At 35.5% G+C, this 19,332-nt stretch overlaps 2 protein-coding genes across 4 annotated transcripts; both read right to left on the bottom strand.

Moving 5' to 3' along the window:
* Positions 1-11,048, bottom strand: LOC306878084 (E3 ubiquitin-protein ligase RNF144B-like). 3 transcript variants are annotated; one of them, XM_079430189.1, is made up of 8 exons: positions 10,866-11,048; positions 5,702-5,871; positions 4,762-4,866; positions 3,367-3,427; positions 2,121-2,325; positions 1,881-2,025; positions 841-930; positions 1-604 (listed from the first exon to the last, which is right to left on the bottom strand). In XM_079430189.1, the coding sequence occupies exons 2-8, from the start codon at positions 5,786-5,788 to the stop codon at positions 443-445; spliced, it is 855 nt and encodes a 284-aa protein (XP_079286315.1). In that variant the 5' UTR covers positions 5,789-5,871; positions 10,866-11,048; the 3' UTR covers positions 1-442. The 3 variants fall into 3 exon arrangements, with proteins under 3 accessions (XP_079286315.1, XP_079286314.1, XP_079286316.1); XM_079430188.1 differs by having other exon boundaries at positions 10,861-11,036; XM_079430190.1 differs by lacking the exon at positions 10,866-11,048 and adding an exon at positions 6,083-6,141.
* A 3,640-nt stretch (positions 11,049-14,688) lies between these two features.
* ccdc127a (coiled-coil domain containing 127a) lies at positions 14,689-19,041 on the bottom strand. The gene is made up of 3 exons (XM_079429828.1): positions 18,803-19,041; positions 18,335-18,461; positions 14,689-16,361 (listed from the first exon to the last, which is right to left on the bottom strand). The coding sequence occupies exons 1-3, from the start codon at positions 18,908-18,910 to the stop codon at positions 15,670-15,672; spliced, it is 927 nt and encodes a 308-aa protein (XP_079285954.1). The 5' UTR covers positions 18,911-19,041; the 3' UTR covers positions 14,689-15,669.
* Positions 19,042-19,332: the final 291 nt, after the last annotated feature.

The following is a 19,332-nucleotide window of genomic DNA, read 5'->3' as shown; positions in this document are numbered from 1 at the left end:
TTTCACTGCTCAGTTGTTTAGTTTATTGTAATGAAGTTATAAAATATCTGATGCAGAAAAATCAATGTAAAAAGAACACAGGACATTACCCAGACTCATAAATACAGTATTTACATATTATAGTACACAAGAAAAAACAGCAGGGCCTTTGGTTTGGAAGGCTACATGGAAATAAAGTTTAAAACGCATTGCTGCAGTTCATTAATTTTTTTTAATATAACCTCTATAGCTCACATAAATGTTTTGGCTTAGTGGAGTAAGGGCCATTCCTTTACAGATGTTGTTTATTCAATAAACAACATGCTTCTTTTTCCCATAATGCACCTGAAGGCAAAATAATTCCACTGAATTTACCAGGCACTGAGAATGAGGCACTTGTGCACCTGGCTAGCGAGACGTGGCACGTGGAGGATGCTACTCATGTTGATTATTAGGAGTTCTCCTATGCAGTGGAATCTGATGGCTTCTTGTCTTTCTTCTTTTTCTTGGTCTTCTTGGCCTGGCAGGGTTTGCACACGCAGCACAGGATGCAGGGAGAGGCCAGAAGCAGCAGTGGTGACGTCACTAGCACGATGATGCTGACGCCCACCAGTATGCCGACCACCTGAACACATCACAACGACACAAAACACACAATCTCAACCGGGATCTTACTGCATGTGAGTAGTTTTCATCTAATGTCATGATAGTAACACTCTATAATCTTGCTGATGAAAATAAATCAACTGAAAAAGCAAATGGCAAAAATGGGTGCTTTCTACAACTAGACACCAGAGTCATTTGGAAATTGGTAAATGTCTGACATAATGAAAAACAATGCAAATTGGCATTCCAGCTAACCTGTGTCCTGTTCCACATGACGGAAGCTCTGGAGTGCCCCAGCTTGTTTCGGCATGGCCCTTTATCGTAATGTCTCAGAAATATATCTCCCTGTAACCATAGAAAAAGGCTTACAAATGATAAATGGCAAAACAAAGAAAGATAAAAAAAATATTGTAAAAATTGAAAATATTATATTAAAATTTAATAAATTGTCACATTATTATTGAAATTTAATTAAATATTTTAATCAAAAATTAAATAAAATTAATTAAATATAAAAATTAAAAGTGAAATATTCATATATTATCATCATTCATATTATCAAAAAATATTTATAAATATTTTTTAAATTTACAATTTGAATTATAATAATACATTTTTTATATTAAATGACTGTAATAATAATAATAATAATAATTATTTCTATTAGTAATATTACAATTGAAAAATAATATTATATTAAAATTGAATTAATTTGTTATATTATTCTTGAAATGTAATTAAATATTTAAATGTTCAAATATTATAATTAATATTATAATCAGTAGATATTTATAAATATTTTATTAATTTTCATTTTTCAATTATAATAATAAATGTGATTTCATTTTAAATGACGTAATAATAATAATAATAATAATAATAGACTATTAAAATTGAAAGTTATTATTAGTAATTATTAGTAAAATTGTTACAATTATTAAAATTTATAAAAAAAATATATAAAAATTTTATTCATAGAAAATAATCATCAAATGATATGGTTGTTATTATATTACTATTATTATATTAAAATTAAATTTAAATACAATATTTAATTAAATATTTATCTATTATTATTCCTATAATAGATACTTTTAATTTGATAAATTTTCATTTTTAATTATAATATTAAACGTTTTTTCATTTTAAATTATTATTATTATTCACATGTGCAAAAATCAAGGTGTGCCCATAGTACATTTCACTTTTGTAATACCATAGTATTTCTATTGTCGTAGCGTCCAAAATCTGTGATGTTGGTGGCAGAACATTTGTAAACCCCTAGAATCACTTACATCCAGATTCTGTAGGCAGTACCAGCAGAACGTGTGTTTGCAGCTCTTGCAGAGCATCTGCGCGCAGCCCTGATTGCGCTCTATATAGACACCACACATTGGACACTGTTTAATGGCTGCATCAGTATCAGCGCTGCTCAGTGCACTGCAGAGACGAAACACAGAGCACGTTTACAGGGCCTTGTTATGGAACTGAATGATAAACCGTTGTTCGTTCAGTGGTAAATCGGTCACACTGACCTGTCTGCTGATGGTGCCATCAGCAACTGGTGCTGGGAGCAAGAGTGACCGTCAATCCAGGGGCTTCTGCAGCCGCAGCAGAAGACGGCATGGCACGCGGGGCAGGGCACAGGAACCAGTTTGCCTTCGGTTCCGGGCGTCACACTGCACACAGCCTGACAGTCCAGCATGGGACACCAAGCCTTACTGGGGTCTAACTGAACTCCTGAAAGAGACCGAAAGAAAAGCTGAGGGAAAAAACATGCAAAGCTAAAAAGAAAAAAAGGAGATGTGGCAAAGCCAATTCACTTGCTTGCAAAATTCATTTCCACTTTGAACATTTTTCATTGAGGTTTACTGTTAAGTCACAAATCCGAGACGTTCTTGCGGTCTCAGGAAGACTTCTGCAAATACTAATGTCACAGTTTACTTTGACACCACAGATAGTCTACTCTAGATGATCCCTAACATTTTGGGAGCAGCTCAGATGCAGACAGAGGCACTGGAAGAAGAAAATCCCACAGCTTCTGCTGTCTGAATAAGCTCATTGTTTACGCTTCTATAAACGCTGAGCTGGACCCTGGCAGAGTCAGACACAATGCAGCAACATGAACTGTGACTCAGAGAAGCAGCACACTCATACATGAGCCGTAGGATAAAACCTTTTCTGATTCATTCTCTTGCTGTGATATCCCACAATTGTATTTTATTTCATGAATTGTTTTTATTATAATAAATTTCAGTTTACGTTTTTAGCATTTGTATTAAATTACCAGGGTACCAAGTTGTGCCTAGTTAATGTGCCAAGAAGCGGTAAAATTACTGTCTGTACTTTCCTACAAAACTATGCCAACATTGGAACTGAGGAAAATGTTTTTGAATTGTTTTCCCATTTTCACACTCAGTTTTCTCTGAATCTGAGCAAACGCCGCCATGTTTCACACTACAGATGCTAGTCTAAGATATCTGATTTTTGTCATAACTCAGTTTTGGTTGATTTTCAATTGCTATATTTTAAACTAGAGAATTATTTTAAACAACACAATATATCACTAAAATCAGCAATAACCGCTGACTGACATAAACAGTCTAGGTAGCATAAAATGATGCTTCTTTATAACTCACATTGCTTATTTAGAGTTGTTTGTTCCTGCCTATCATAGTCCCTCTAGGATTTTGAGTGACGGTTACAGTAACACTATCCTTCAAGAGTGATAATGGAAAGCGGCACATAAATGCATGCGTACATACATGGACAAGCACGTACCTCTTTCAAATCGGAGCCGCTGATAGAGCTCAACCTGATCGCTGGGGGCAAACAAGGCGAGCTGTATAAAGAAGGATATGAATTTACATTCAGTTCATGTTGGAACGCGTCATGTTACATGAGCTACAGAACTGCACACGAATAGCACATCAGGTCTTATGTACGACATAATATACAGTCAGCTGGTCAATTTTCGTGAAATGATCCTGCTTATCTCACACATACTTAGTAAATAAATAAATAAGTTAGATGTTGATTTGAGTAGAAATTATTGTATTATATGACATAAGAAAAAGACTGTGAAAGAGGTCAAAACAGTTCAGCATTTATATGAAACATCTGAGTGTCAGAAAGTTTTCCAGGGACCAGAGTCATGATGCCAGGTAATATTTATATCAGTGTTGATTTACTGTTATGATGCATTAGTTCACAAAACAGGTTGGAGAAAATCATGAGGGGACAATAATACTAGGACTTGTGGAAACATTCGACAGTGATGGAAAACATTCATGATAAATAAAACCATTGTGTATTTGCTGTGGCAACCGAAAGCAAAATTAACATTTAGGCTAAACATGCTCGGACAAATTTCATCAAAGCCGTTTGAGTTCACTTTTGATCTATATTAATTTGCCATGGCATTGTTATGTAGTTGCTAAGGTGTTCTGAGTGGTTGCTAGGGGGTCAGGGGGTCAACTCCCAAACTCTACACTACTATTTACATTATAATGTTCAAAAGATTGGGGTCTTTTAAGAAATTAATACTTTTATTCCGCAAGGTTGAATTAATATAATAAAAAGTGTAAAATGTTTAAAATAAATGCTGCTCTTTTGAACTTTCTATTCATCAAAGAATCCTGAAAAAATGCATCACAGTTTCTACAAAATATTAAGCAGCTCAACTGTTTTCAACACTGATAATAATAATAAGTCAGTATATTAGAATGATTTCTGAAGGATCATGTGACACTGAAGACTGGAGTAAAGATGCTGAAAATTCAGATTTGCCATCACAGGGATCATTTACATTTTAAAATATAATAAAATAAAAATGGTTATTTCAAATTGAAATAATATTTCACAATATAATTATTTTATCTGTATTTCTGATCAAATAAATGCTGCCTTGGTGAACATACTCTCTTAGAGACTTGTTTAAAAACACGGAACAGTTTTGACCCCAAACCTTTGAACTTTTAAATGGAAGTTTTTGTTGTTGTTGGGAAGGTAAATCATAGGTCTAATTGATTAAAAGTAATTAAAATAGATGTTTGGTCATGGAAGGATTTCCGTATTGTCAGTGTTTGTGCAGTAAATATTTGTAGCAGGAACTGTGGAACTGGAAACTGTTGTTGACTGAGGAAGAAGAACTGAGAGCGAGATAGACAGAAGTACCTCAGAGTCCAGCAGAGTTCCCGTGTTCTTGCAGGCCGGATCAGGGCAGGTGATGGCACTGCCTGCGCCGCCCCGAATAGCCAGCTGGACATACTGCCTTAAACACTGCAAACACAACACAGCTGGGACTTTTGTACAATCTGTCTGTCTGTCTGTATATATGTGTGTGTGTGTGTGTGTGTGTTATCATGAGATACTATTTTAGTTTTTGTAATATTTTATATTGTCCATTTTCATTTTCATTACAGTTTTAGTCATTTTGTTTATGCCATTATTATTAGTTTTTGTGCTATTTTAAGAATGTGTATATAAAGTTTTTATTATTCATTTCAGTTATGTTAGCAGTACATCGAGTAAAATAAAAATGAAAAAATGTTGCCTTGGCAACTAGCTGAATTAAAACAAGCTTATTTATTTTAGTTAACTTTTATTTCAAGTAATGCAAATAATTTTTTTTCTGTTTTTAGTTTTCATTAACTATTATATCCCTATCGTCAGGTTAATCAATGTTCAGAATTAGCTAAACATTGTTTTGATAGAGTATGATCAATATTTATGCTTTTCAGGGGAAGCAATGGTTGAATGAAAGTTGCAGTACTGTAGAATGTTTTAACTTCAAAATGCCACACTTCATCTTAAAAACCAATAAAAGTCAAATGACTTGTAAGTCTGACCCACAAGATTTGTTTCAGAGGAATAGGCTATTTGGCTAATCTTAAACGGCATGTGAAAGAAAATATCCCCCGCTCGGCGAGACTGAACACTATTGTGCTCTCACGTCAACCTTGTGCTGATAAACACCTGCTTTTGGAGCGATGTATGTGAACATGATTTTCCTATATCACTAATCACATTACTTATGTAATAGCAACTACATATTCTGCTGCATGACAACACACTGCAGTTTTAAAGATAAAGGTTTATTCCGCAACGCTCTTACCTGCACACAGAACACACAGTTACAGGACTGCAATGTGCTGGTCTCCAGCTCAGGACAGTCGGTCAGGCAGAGTTTGCAGAGGATCATGGCTTTTTCTGCCTCAATGCCTGCCTGCTGTTGTTGTTTAGCCCTTCAACTTCAGAAAGAGTGGAGTGACGTCCTCCATGCTTCTAAAAAGAGGAACAAACAAAGCTGAGCTGGATAGATTGCAACGTTTGAGTTCTAACATCAGAAAGGTTTCAAAACAGATTATGCACTGTAGTTGAGTAATAATGGAAAGAAAGCTCTTCAGCAGAAATGTGAAATCATTCTTCTGAAGTCAGATTTCAAGAGAATCACATGCAGACAATACAGAAGCATTTAAAGACTGTAAAAACTCACTGTTAATCGGAAGCTCTGTTATTAGTCGACTGTCTAATCTCATTTGTGTTGTGTACACCAACTCAAAACCTGCTCAGCCTGCTCTCTTAACCTGTTACCCTGCGCCCCTATTTTTGAGCATTTTGTAAAAAACGATATAACCAAATAAAAATGTCTGTAGCTCTTGAACCCTAAGGTCTATATTTAAAAATCTGGTGTTGTTTGAAACTAGACACTTGATCCTTTGTTACTCTAGAGTCATAATAACTCAAAATTAGTATAGCAATAGAGTAAAACAAGGTAAAATATACATGAAATTGACTCGCGATATGTTTTAATGAAGCTCACTAAGGGAAAAATGGATGAGACTTGCATGCCAAAGGCCTGAAAACACCATAAAGATAAAGCTGAACATCTGACCATGTTTTGACTCAAATTTGAGGATGATACTCCCAAAAATGTAGTTTCTGTAAGCTTTTATTTAAAAAAAATCTAGGCGTCCTTTCAAAAAAGCCATTTGGAGACCCCAAATAGACACTTTGTAAACAAATGTCCAAATGAGTCAAAACTACATAATACATATATGTATATCAATTCAGAACTGCTCTGCCCACCAAAACACACAATAAAAAACTATTTCTGAACAGCATTTGTAGTGCTGACTCATTTAGTCATTTGGTTAGTCTACAAATGGCATTTTTGAAAAAAAAAACGCCTAAATATTTCCTGAAATAAAATATGAAATAATAAATTTTTTATAGGTAAAGACTTACAGAAAGTACATCTTTATGGTATTTCATTTCAAGAAAAGCTTTGGAAAAGTCATTTGGATATTTTATTTCAAGAAAAGTCTAGGAATCCTTTCAAAAATGCTATTTAGAGACTCCATAAGACACTGCATACTACATATGTATATCAATTCAGAACTGCTCTACCAATGAAACCACAAAAAAACACAAAACTATTTCAGAATTTGAACATAACTAAACAGTCTTTATTCTGAACAATTCCAATAATGAAAACAGTGAACCAAAACAGATTTGATCATTTTTGAACTAGTGAAAACACAAAACATGCAAAATACATTGTTTTTACAACATTTGTATTTTTTATTTATTTTATATGGTGAATATTATGAATATTACTATTTTACTAATATAGTAATAGATTACTATTACTAATATTACTAAATAATAATAAAAAAAACTATTTACAGTATTTACAGTGGAGGAAGACGCTCTAGCAGCCACTAAAATGGTTTTTTTCTGACCATCTGGATTCACCAGACCTCTGAAAAGACAGGAAAGAGTGAGAGAAAAAGAGTGAGAAAGTGTGTAAGCAAAACAAATCAAACTTGCAACACTGTTTACATTTTGTACACACACACACACACACACACGCGCGCACACACACACAATACTCGGGACATACCCACAAACAAACACACCCACACGAACAAAACTCATGTAATCCCCTCATATTATCCCTCTCCGTTGTCATTTTTAGAATCTAAAACAGCTAACATGAAACAAAAGCTGCAAATAACTACATGATAAACACACAAACATTCAAGAGGAGGGTGGAGACACTTACGTGCTAATGCTATCCACGCTTCCCAGCGATCTCCGTGCGTTTTCGGTTACTAAATTAGCCATTTTGTCTCCCCACGTCCTCCAAAACACCACCAAACGCCACAGAAACTCTTCTCAAGTCGAAGATCCATGATGGAGAGATTCAGATGTGAGCTTTGGACAACATCTGTTCGCTGATAGCCAGTCTGTGTAGCGCTGCGACGCCATTATGTGTACGCTTCATGCGTAACCCGAGAGCGCACGAAAACACACGGACAATACGCCGAGCTATTCTCTAAACAATCTTACGTAAACTATTCAAACTGTCAATCACTGTAAACGTCCTTGTGGTTGGCTAACACTTCCATCCATCAAAACTGTGCTGGCGAGGCATTGGCTGGCTTCAAACACCCCTATTGTGATGTGTCCGGATTGACACCTCGCTGACCCATTCACGGACGCGCTTACTGTCCCGGGTTATAACAGCTCCTGCGATTGAAGGAGAGAGACGAGGGAGGGCTATTCTTACTCGGAAGAGACGATTCTGCTGGAAATAGATGGCGTTTCAAAGCTGGAATCCGAATTATAATCGATATTTATTGGAAAATGGACGCTATCGATAACTATAACTCGAATCGCTTATGTAAACAAAGGAGGATCTATCGTGTTTTCCCCTATTTTTTCGTTGTTTTGGATTAAAAAGTGGATGCATTTTGAAGAGTGGACCCTTCTCTTGAAATGTATGCTGGTGTGTCTTGGAATAGTCTGAGCTGACCAGCGCTATTGGCGATCAAACGTGAGTACTGCGGTTCGCTTTGTTCATTTTAAATGGCCGGTCTTTCAGCATTTCTGTTAACCCTTTCCTCTCTGGTGTATTGATTTCAAAAACAAGCTCAGATCGTTAATCTTGAGTGTTTTAGCTTTCAAATGATATATAGTTAATGATAATTGATTGAATATTGTTCTAAAACAAAGGTAATAAAAAGCCCGACCACGCCCGACCACGCCCTTCCGGCCCGCCCACGGGCCGATGCGGGTTAACAGGTTAATGGAACACCAAACGAGTCGATCCGGAGGAACAAGAGATCTTCCACCCAGAATCAACTCACTGCTTTATGAAGTCTTCCAGTCAACATTCCCGTCCCGCATGGCGACCGAATCCCAAACGGGAAGAAGTCATAATAACATAATCCAGGATAAAGCTAGATTAGAGGGCCCCGCCTGCCTCGACAGGTCAGAAAAATAGAGAACGGGATAAAAGCGTGACTTTGTGCTCTTTACATTTGTCTCCTCTGTCACGATCAATGTGCATAACATCACTGCCCTAAATGTCTGCTGTCTGTCCAGTCAGTATTGATTGGCAAAACACGTGTGATGTCCACTGACACTTGCGAGTTTTTTTCCTGCCATGTCATTGTACTTTTGACAGAGAGCTTGCAGTGTTTTTGGAGTTTCACCCCTTGTGACCGAACAAGAATAAAGATTTTGGAAGAAATGGTATTAGGAAATGTGCTGAATCAGTCTAAGTACGTGTGTGTGTGTGTGTGTGTGTGTGTATATAAATAATTGAAAAAGCAAAAACAGGACTTTTTTTTTTTTTTTTCAAATCCCAAACCAAAAAATAAAGGGTCGGAAATGGTATTAGGAAATGTGCCGAATCAATGTCTGGCAGGAATATGATTAACGTCCTGAATCTCTATTGATCAGCCTGAAAATACACTTGGTGGCATCTCATAAAGTGGGTCAATCAGTAAATCTAGGTGAGCTCTCTGGCAGTTCTCAGCAGTCAACATTATTTGCATATACTTTAGTTTTGAGCACAGAGAAGTGAATCACACGGCTTTGCCAACAATGATTAATATCATGATGCAACGAAATCTTGCCAAATGAGGAACCAAAAATAATCCAGCTCTAGAGTCATTTTAGTAAATAACTATTTGGTGCTTATTTTTGATGTTTGTCTTTTTTTAGACTTCACTGTTTGGCCAAAGTAATACAAATTAAACAGGACAGCGGATTTAAATGGTCTGATTTAATTCTTTATTATCATAACCTTTTATCTAGACAAGAATGATGCATGCAAGTCTGTAAGGAGTGGCATAATTATTATACTACATTTGCATATTTTCTAAATCCATAAAATTAGCAAAAATGTGCAGTATACAACTAGAATACACTGATAAATACTATGCATCCCAAACGACAATGTATGAGTATGTAGTACATTTAATAAGGAAGTGACCTTTTGAGACCTTTAAAAATGTATGCTCTACATAGTATGAATGTGCAATTTAGACACAGTACATCAGCCATGCTGACACGGTCATGTGACCTACAGCATCAGTTACGCTGCTTTACTAGAATCTTAGAATATAGTTAGAAAGGTACTAACTATATTCTACTGTTGGTACTGTTGGCTCCCTGACGAATGGCTTTTGTTTCCCTTTGAAAGTCGCTTTGGATAAACACATCTGCCAAATGCATAAATGTAAATGTAAATGTAAATTCATGACTCCTCTCCTGTAGCCTCATGGGAAGGTTACTCTTAAGAGTCCAATGCTACACTTCAGAATCTTGGTGGAAGAATTAATCTGCGTACTTTGCCTATTTTACGTTTACGTACTTCGTCGCCAACTGTTTAGTAGGAAAGCAGGCATACAGCATTTGGAGAGAGTGCATGTTAAACATTCATCCCACAATGCAATGCGTTCGATATGACAAGCCAAACCAGAGTGCATACATTTTAATATCTCCTTGATTCACTTAAATCAGATTGACAAAAACTTTATAACAATACCTCTATTTACTCGTTCTAGCCATGTGACACTGTCGCAGATTTCTCTTTATGTAAAAATAATAGGCAGCATGTACTGCGTAGTATGCAGTACACTAGTATTCAATTCAGGACAAGTCCATTGTCCAATGTGACGTCGTAGTAGAGCTTCTTCCGCGTTAATAAAAAAACAATTTTGTCAATAAATGTCAGTGTTATTATAACTCTAGTACGGTTACTGTCAGGCATAAAAAACACATTTAACACTCTTCATTTTCACACTACAAGACAAATCAGCTCAAATACAGACCAGGTAGTGCCTTAAAGCCTATGTTGCCTACCTAGACCGCATTTGTGGGCATAACAGGCACCCCAAAACCAGAACGTGACTATGACGACTTCAAATAGTTCGGTATTTACAGTAGGTGTGGTACAATATGTTTTAATAAACTCACCTCACCTTCCACTGCACTCGTGTCTGGAATCTGGCGCGGCTCCACCGCAGAGATTATCGCACGCGCATCTGATGATGAAGATTCTTGGATGATCGACAGACGGTTCACACCTCGATCATAAAGAGGTGCAGTGAGTTACACCCTATTTGTGTGAAGTTGTCGGACTGTTAAAGGGTTTGGCCACTTCCTGTTTTCTCCTCCCACTGACGTTTAACATTAACTCTTTCACAGATTAGTCTTGGATTATTTTGGGAAGAATTTTGGCTTCTTCGACAAAAATTCTTCTTATCTAATAAAGTTATTGAAGTCTCTATCAAAATTATCCATAATTGCTATCCGGTAAACTACAAACTTGCTAAATTTAACTATAATATTTCCCCCAATTGCTCCTTTTGCCTTCAGTCTGAGGAAACAATCAATCATTTGTTTTGGGACTGTGTCTATTGTAAAGTATTTTGGGTTGACTTTTCCAATTTTGTTAAAAAATATTTATATCCAAATTTCTATATAACCCCCAAAATTGTGTTTTTTGGTTTTTAGACCCTTCTCACTGCAAATTTATTATTAATCTATTGCTATTTCTTGCTAAATTTTACATTCATAAATGTAAATTTTCAAAGAAAACTCCTTATTTTTTATTTTCAGGAAAGATTTTGATATGTATGTAAACTCGTTGAGTAACTCTAATAATTATATTGCATGTAAGACTCTCTTATGGTGTAAGTTTTATAAGATAACTTAGTATGATTTGGATTATTGTTTGTAACCCTCATTGTTTTTTTGTTGTTCTCTCTTTGTCTTTGTAATTGTTGTTTTGTTATTGCATGATAAAAAATAAATAAATAAAGTCTTGGATTATTCTCAAATTGTGCTTTGAATTTAAATAGCCTAATAATAAATAATATGTATATAACTTACTGTAATTATATTTAATAATCTAAAGCACCAGTAATAGCAGTAATAATTAACATGTAGGCCTACATTATTGTAGTATAGCTATAAACAATATAAATGCATATCATAATAATAATAATAACTATTGTAGCCTATATATATTTTATAAGCATTGTCTATAACTGCTGGGGTTTCACTTCTCTCATCTTGCTTTACTCTCAGAACTATCAAACTAAATTTGAAACATAACAGGGATGTAATAATGCTTATTTCAAAAACAAAGATTTTTCATTTTTTATTAATTTCCTGATATGTTTTGGGAGGTTTTTTATTCACATGTACAGATGGTTTAAATCTAAACCCAACTTTATCCAATGATTTAATGACGTAAAACTCTTATATAAATCGTTAAAATTTGTTAAGAATAAGAAAGCCCTTATAGTTGGTGTCTCTATTGGATTTGTATAATTTAATTTAAAAGCTCTCTTTGTTGTATTTTATTTTTGGAAGCATCCTATGTTCTTCTTCTTCTTATTTCTTATTTTTCTTTCTGGTTTAGTTCGGTTTATTTGGAAGCTTTTTGTTGTTGTTGTTATATTTTTGGTTTTGCTCAACCAAGGCTGAAAAAGTTTTGATTTATTCTGGAATGTGATTATGTACCTTAATAATAAATAATAATAATAAATAAATAATGCTTATTTCCCTGTCCCATTCTAAAACCTTGGAGTTTTTATTATATTAACTAGTTAAATGCATTAGAGAGCGTTTATGTTCAGTATCAGGACATGAGGAAGCTAAAAAAAAAAAAAAAAAAAAAAATGATCATGTAATATTATAGGCTAAATATTATATAGTCATTTTAATTTCATAATAAACTAGCGTGTACAACAGTACCCTCTAGTGCCAAAATAAAATGACTACGCAGGGGACAAACTGTTCTGGTGTCATGTTACCTAAATATTACAACCTCAACATATTCAATCACTGACATAAGAAAGATACCGGAGCTGTTTTGAGGCGTTTCCTCCTCGTATGCTTTCACTAAAGCAGATATGACAACTGATAACAAGAAACATGCTCACATATGACTACATAAATAGACTACAAAATTATGTTGGCATTAGAGGAAGTGCACTGGCATGGTTCAAATCGTACTTATCTGACTGAAATCAATTTGTGACAGTAAATGAAGAGGTATCATACCAATCACAAGTGCAGTATGGAGTACCTCAAGGCTCAGTACTTGGCCCCTTACTTTTCACACTTTACATGTTACCCATGGGAGATATCATTAGGAAACATGGTGTTAGCTTTCACTGTTATGCTGATGATACCCAGCTCTATATTTCTTCATGACCTGATGAAACTTACCAATTTGCAAAACTAACAGAATGTATAGTTGATATTAAAAACTGGATGACTAGCAGTTTCTTACTGCTAAATTCTGAAAAAACAGAGGTGTTAATTATTGGACCAAAAACTTTTGCATGTAATAACTTAGATCACTGTCTAATACTTGATGACTGCTCTGTAAATTCTTCGTCATCAGGAAACTAGGCGTACTTTTTGATAGCAATCTTTCCTTCGAAAAACATGTTTCTAGCATTTGTAAAACTGCATTTTTCCATCTTAAAAATATATCTAAATTGCGACCTATGCTCTCAATGTCAAATGCAGAAACATTAATTCATGCGTTCATAACCTCAAGGCTAGATTATTGTAATGCTTTATTGGGTGGTTGCTCTGCACGTTTAATAAACTCCAGCTGGTTCAAAATGCAGCAGATAGAGTTCTTACTAGAACCAGGAAGTATGACCACATTAGCCCGGTTCTGTCAACACTGCACTGGCTCCCTATTAAACACTGTATACATTTTAAGATCTTGCTAATTACCTATAAGGCCCTGAATGGTTTGGCACCTCAGTATTTGAGTGAGCTCTTATCTCACTACAGTCCTTCATGTCCGCTGCGATCTCAAAACTCTGGCCATTTGATAATACCTAGAATATCAAAATCAACTGCGGGTAGGAGATCATTTTCCCATTTAGCGCCCAAACTCTGGGACAATCTACCTAACACTGTTCGGGAAGCAGACACACTCTGTCAGTTTAAATCTAGATTAAAGACCCATCTCTTTAACCTGGTTTACACATAATACACTATCACATTTCTATAATTCAAATCCGTTAAATTATTGTTTGGCTGCATTAATTAGGTCAACCGGAACCGGGAACACTTCCCAAAACACCTGATATACTTGTTACATTGTTAGAAGAATGGCATCTACACTAATATTAGTCTGTTTCTTTCTTATTCCGAGGTCACTGTAGCCACCCAGATCCAGTCCGTATCCAGATCAGATGGTGGATCAGCAGCTGACCTCTACAGCCAGGACACCTAGATGAGCCCCAGAGACTGATCCCCAGTGCAGACCCTGTCTCCAAGACGGCCATCGAGACAAGACCACAGGAACCAGATGAGTCCTTTGCACAATCTGACTCTGCTTTAGCCTAGATTTAAACTGCTGATTTTGTCTGGCCAGAGGAGAATTTCGACAAACTATTTTCCTGTTTAAATACTGTAAAGCTGATATAAAGCCACCCAGCTTTAAGCTGATGTAAAGCTGCTTTGACACAATTTGCATTGTTAAAAGCGCTATACAAATAATAGTGACTTGACTTGACTATATCACAATCACAGATAATCTTGGGTGAATATTTATGCATGTATGTTTGTATGTGTTTGTTTGTTTATTTATTTCTTTGAGCTTTGTTTCATTATTCCATGACAATAGGTACTCATTCTCATTATGGTAATACATTTGAGGAGGTTTTACTTGTGATGATGGATTTGTGTGTGTTCATTCCTCTTAATTTTACTCTCAGAACAGTATGATTATAGATAATGACAGTAAAAAACTACCAGATTGCAGAAAAATGTATATTTTAATACAAATTAACAAATCGATACAAAGCATTTATTTAATTTATTGAAAAGCAATTATTTGTTTGTTTGTTCATTTATTTGTTTATAATTACCCATTTTATCCCCAGAAATTGGGGGAAATTATTTAATAGAGGCTTCATGGCTTCATGTTTGTATTTGTACATTATCAGTATGGTTGAAACAATATGTAAGTTATTTATTTATTTAAATTTGGTGGTCGGGTGCATTCGAAATTCAGCAAACAGACAAATTGCTTTAAGGTAGCAACAAATTCACGTGTACAACTATCGACTGTAGTTCCAGTGATATTTACGATAGTGAATTCCATGTACTTAACTGTAGAGGGTTCCAAAGTCGCAATATTATAGATGAAAATTTTTAGTCTAAATTGAATGTCATTTTTAATTGTAATCTATATTTGATTATAAAGGAGCTGTTGATCTATTTCTCAGCAGGTACTACAGGACAGACATCTCTGGACAATCATCACCTATTCAAAACAGTTAAAATGCAATAAATAAACACTTTCTTCACTGTAAATCTCATTTATATGTATTTATGAAACTATGGCAAACAATAAAAAAACAATCCTGAGTCGATCAGAATTTAATATATTCTTTCTTGTCAGAAAACATATTTATTACACATGTCAGTAACCTCATTTTTATTTTTGTGACATATTAGTTATGAACCATCTGTAGCATCTAGACTGAAAATGAATAAATTGTCTATTAAAGTTCATCAGTAATGGAACAAATATGAAAGCATTTGATTAGTCTGCTTTCTCCTTGATCCAAAAAACTGAAACCATAGAACTGAGAAGCACAAAAAATCTGCCCAACAAAATATACACTCATGTTCTGATATGATTGTAAAAGACTCAAGGCTCAAGTGGTTTAAACGTTTGGCATCATAAATAAACATTTAGGGAAGAAAATTCTTCTTGTTTTATATAGAGATCTACACTCCTCAAGGTCTGCTGGAGTTTGGCGATGCCCCTTTTAGAGTCTCTTCTGCCCTCTTGTGTTTCTGCAGGGTGACCTGGAGCTGCCAGTACCTGAGATACAGCCACATCAAATTCCCATTCTTGCGTTTATGCATGTTCAGTAAATCTGCACAGTGTTTGTCGTTCTTAAAAATGTCCCTGAGATCTTCTTCTAGGTTCAGCTCGGCACCCACCGGGTCTTTAGCCGCCTTTAGCAGCAGGTTCTTCTCCATCTCCAGACGATGTTCTCGTGGCAAGAGGATGCTGCAGAAAGCTTCCTGCCTCTCCACCAGCTTCACCTCCAGCTCCTGTAGCAGAGCCTGAGCCCTGCGCTGCCAGTCCTCCTCTCGCAGCAGGGCTTTCCGCAGCGCTGCCCCAGCCACTCCAGACTGCAGCAGACGGTTCTTCTCCTCCTCCAGATCCTGCCGTTCCTGCTGAAGCTGCTTCCGTTCCTCCATGAGCTGCTGACTCTGAGAGATCAGGGCTTTCTTGTAGCCCTGCACGCGCTGGCGTTCCTTCTCAAGCTCCACCTCCAGGTGCGCTGCTGTCCGCCGGTTTTCTGTCAGCGTCTCCCTGTACTTCAGCTCCAGGTCTCTGGTAATGGCTGCCATGTCGCTGTCATACTTGTTCTTCACATCTTGGATCTGGCTCTGTGATTCTCGAGTCCATATCCAACCTTTCCAAAATACAATTTTAAATCTCTTTTAATCAATTCAAGGAGAACATGACTTTTGACAAATACCTTGAAATACCTTTTTTACCTAAACCTTTTTATTTAAAATGGTTAATATTACCTAAAACTTAGTTTTTATTCTCTTTTTTAATTAAAATTAAAGGGGACCTATTAAGCAAAAATCACTTTTATAAGGTGTTTGAACACAGTTGTGTGGCTGCAGTGTGTGAAAACAACCAACCTATAATGGTAAAAATCCACACACTCATTTTTTTATAATCTAAAAAAATCATAAACAGTCTCTCAGAACGAGCTGTTTCAGATTCTCCCTCTGTTCACGTCACAGAGGGGAAAAAGTCCCGCCCATTTGTGATGCTGCCCTATAAGCATAGACACAGCCCTGAATGAGAAGCTGCGTACGGTCCGCCTCCGTCATTAACATTACTGATTGCTGTAGCTGCTGGAGATATACAATGTCAGCGCCAAAGAGGTTTTTCAAGTATTGTGTTTTGGGATGCACTAATGAACATTGGAGTCTCCTGTCTGTGCAATTCATAAACGCGAATTTATTATGCACAGTATAATCAGATGACTGACTTTAAAATGGAGTACGTTTTCTGTAAAGATAACAGGCTTGTATTAATCGTGGAATGCTTATTTGCAAAGGCTGGCACTGCTGATGCGGGAGCTCGAGCTCTTGAAGCTCCGCCCTCTTCTCCAGGAGCACCAGCTCATTTGCATTAAAGCAACATACTCAAGTACAGAGCGTTTTGGCTCACACCCTAAAAGTGGCAATTTTAACAAGCTATAAAAAATGATCTATCGGGTATTTTGAGCTAAAACTTCACATACACACTCTGGGGACATCAGAGACTTATTTTACATCTTGTAAAAAGGAGCATAATAGGTCCCCTTTAAGCAGAAATAAAAATAAATATCAGATGATGCCTTGGCAACTAACTGAAATACAATAAACTGAAATGCTAAAACTAATAAATTAAAGCTAAATAGAAAACAAATATAGCAGATAAAAGTTTAATGCCAAAAATAAATAAATATAAAAGTTCATTTAAGATATTAATGAAAATATATTAGTATTTAACTAATATTACAATAACAAAATGATATACTGTATAATACTAAAACAACCATAACTATCAACACAACCTACATAAAATACACGTAAATCCACATAAAAGAAAAGCAAAAATGCAACAGTGCATTGTAGTTCTAATAATTTGTAGATTTAGAGCGTTTTTTGATGAAATTTGGGATGTGTTTATTGTTGACTCATTAACGTGAGTCATTATGTTTGGTATGTTTTCAAAGAAGAGTAAGTCATTTTAAATCTGATAAAAGATCATTTTGTCAACATCTACTAACACATAACATAACATATGTGACCCTGGACCACAAAACCAATCATAAGTAGCACGGATATATTTGTAGCAATACCCAACAATACATTGTATGGGTCAAAATCATTAGGATATTAAGTAAAGATCATGTTCCATGAAGATATCTTGTAAATTTCCTACCGTAAATACATCAAAACTTAATGTTTGATTAGTAATATGCATTGCTAAGAACTTCATTTGGACAACTTTAAAGGCGATTTTCTCAATATTTTGATTTTTTTGCACCCTCAGATTCCAGATTTTTAAATAGTTGCATCTCAGCCAAATATAGTTTATTCAGTGTATTGTTTATTTATTCAGCTTTCAGATTATGTATAAATCGCAACTGAAAAAAAATTACCCTTATGACTGGTTTTGTGGTCCAGGGTCACAAATTCTTATGTGAATTACAATTTTATTATATGTGAATGAATTTATTAGAATGATTGTTTGTGCAACCCCCTTATAAACCCAGATTTAATTACAACCTGTTTTATCTGTTATAATAAAGAATACACACTCATTGAAGACATTTGTGACGGTGTGTGAGCTGTAAGATGTTAAAAAATAAACACTTACGAAATGCTGCCAGCCCGATCATGGGCACCAGCAGCGCGTAATTCCATCTGCCCCCATCATCTCCTCCAGCGGCCTCGGGTCTGATGTTCCATCGAGGAGGATCGTTCAGGTTGTTCATGGAGAAACCCTGAAAACACAGTGAAATAATACACTAGATAATGGGCTGTGAGGATGAACATGTTTTTCAAGTTCAGTAAGGTGCTGTTTTGTCACAGTGTGTGTTTCGTGTATTAAACAAACCAGACTGCACACATCATAAAACTATATTATTATATTTAGTCTATCTATTATCTAGCTACGTTACTGTACTAATGTCATGACACAACACTGCTAAAGCTGCAACCCTGCAAAGGTGATAAATGCATTTCTCCAGCAGGTGCAATTAAACTGAAACACACTTATTTAACAACTTATAGATTATATAGATCTGTTATCATCTTAATGTTAAAACGTGTTTCGTTTGCTTACCTCTTCCAGGCAGCTTGGACGATTATGCGATTCTATTAAAAACATCCAGCAGTCAATTTCATAGGGGACTTGGATACGCTTATAGTAAAATATACCTATTACATGCATCGTATAGAGTTATGAGTAGTCTTTAAATTAATTGATTTTTAATATACTCACTATTAAATGCTAATAGATGCATCTTTATTTACACAAACTGTAGAAATGCAGTTGCACTGAATTTTGAACACCCCTTAACTAGTGACTTTGGTATAGTCCTGAGAGATTTGAGATTCTAGATACTCGCAAATGCGCAGGAGATGCGCAGACTGAGAAGAGGATGGAGTTCCAAAACCTTCTTTGAGTTACATTATGATCTCTTAGTTGTGGTTGTTGTGCATAATAATGTTCTTTATTTCTTTATTATTATTTTTTTTTAAATAAGAGACTTTTGGACATGTGCAATAGTAATGCAATGTTTTTTTTTTACATATTCTAAGGTGTTTTTTGTGGATATCTACAATGATGCACTATGTGCATAAATAATCATC

The sequence above is a fragment of the Barbus barbus genome, assembly GCF_936440315.1.
Source record: "Barbus barbus genome assembly, chromosome: 12".
Lineage (NCBI taxonomy): Eukaryota > Metazoa > Chordata > Actinopteri > Cypriniformes > Cyprinidae > Barbus > Barbus barbus.
Note: the sequence above shows the minus strand (reverse complement) of the source record. Positions and strands in the feature narration are given on the sequence as shown.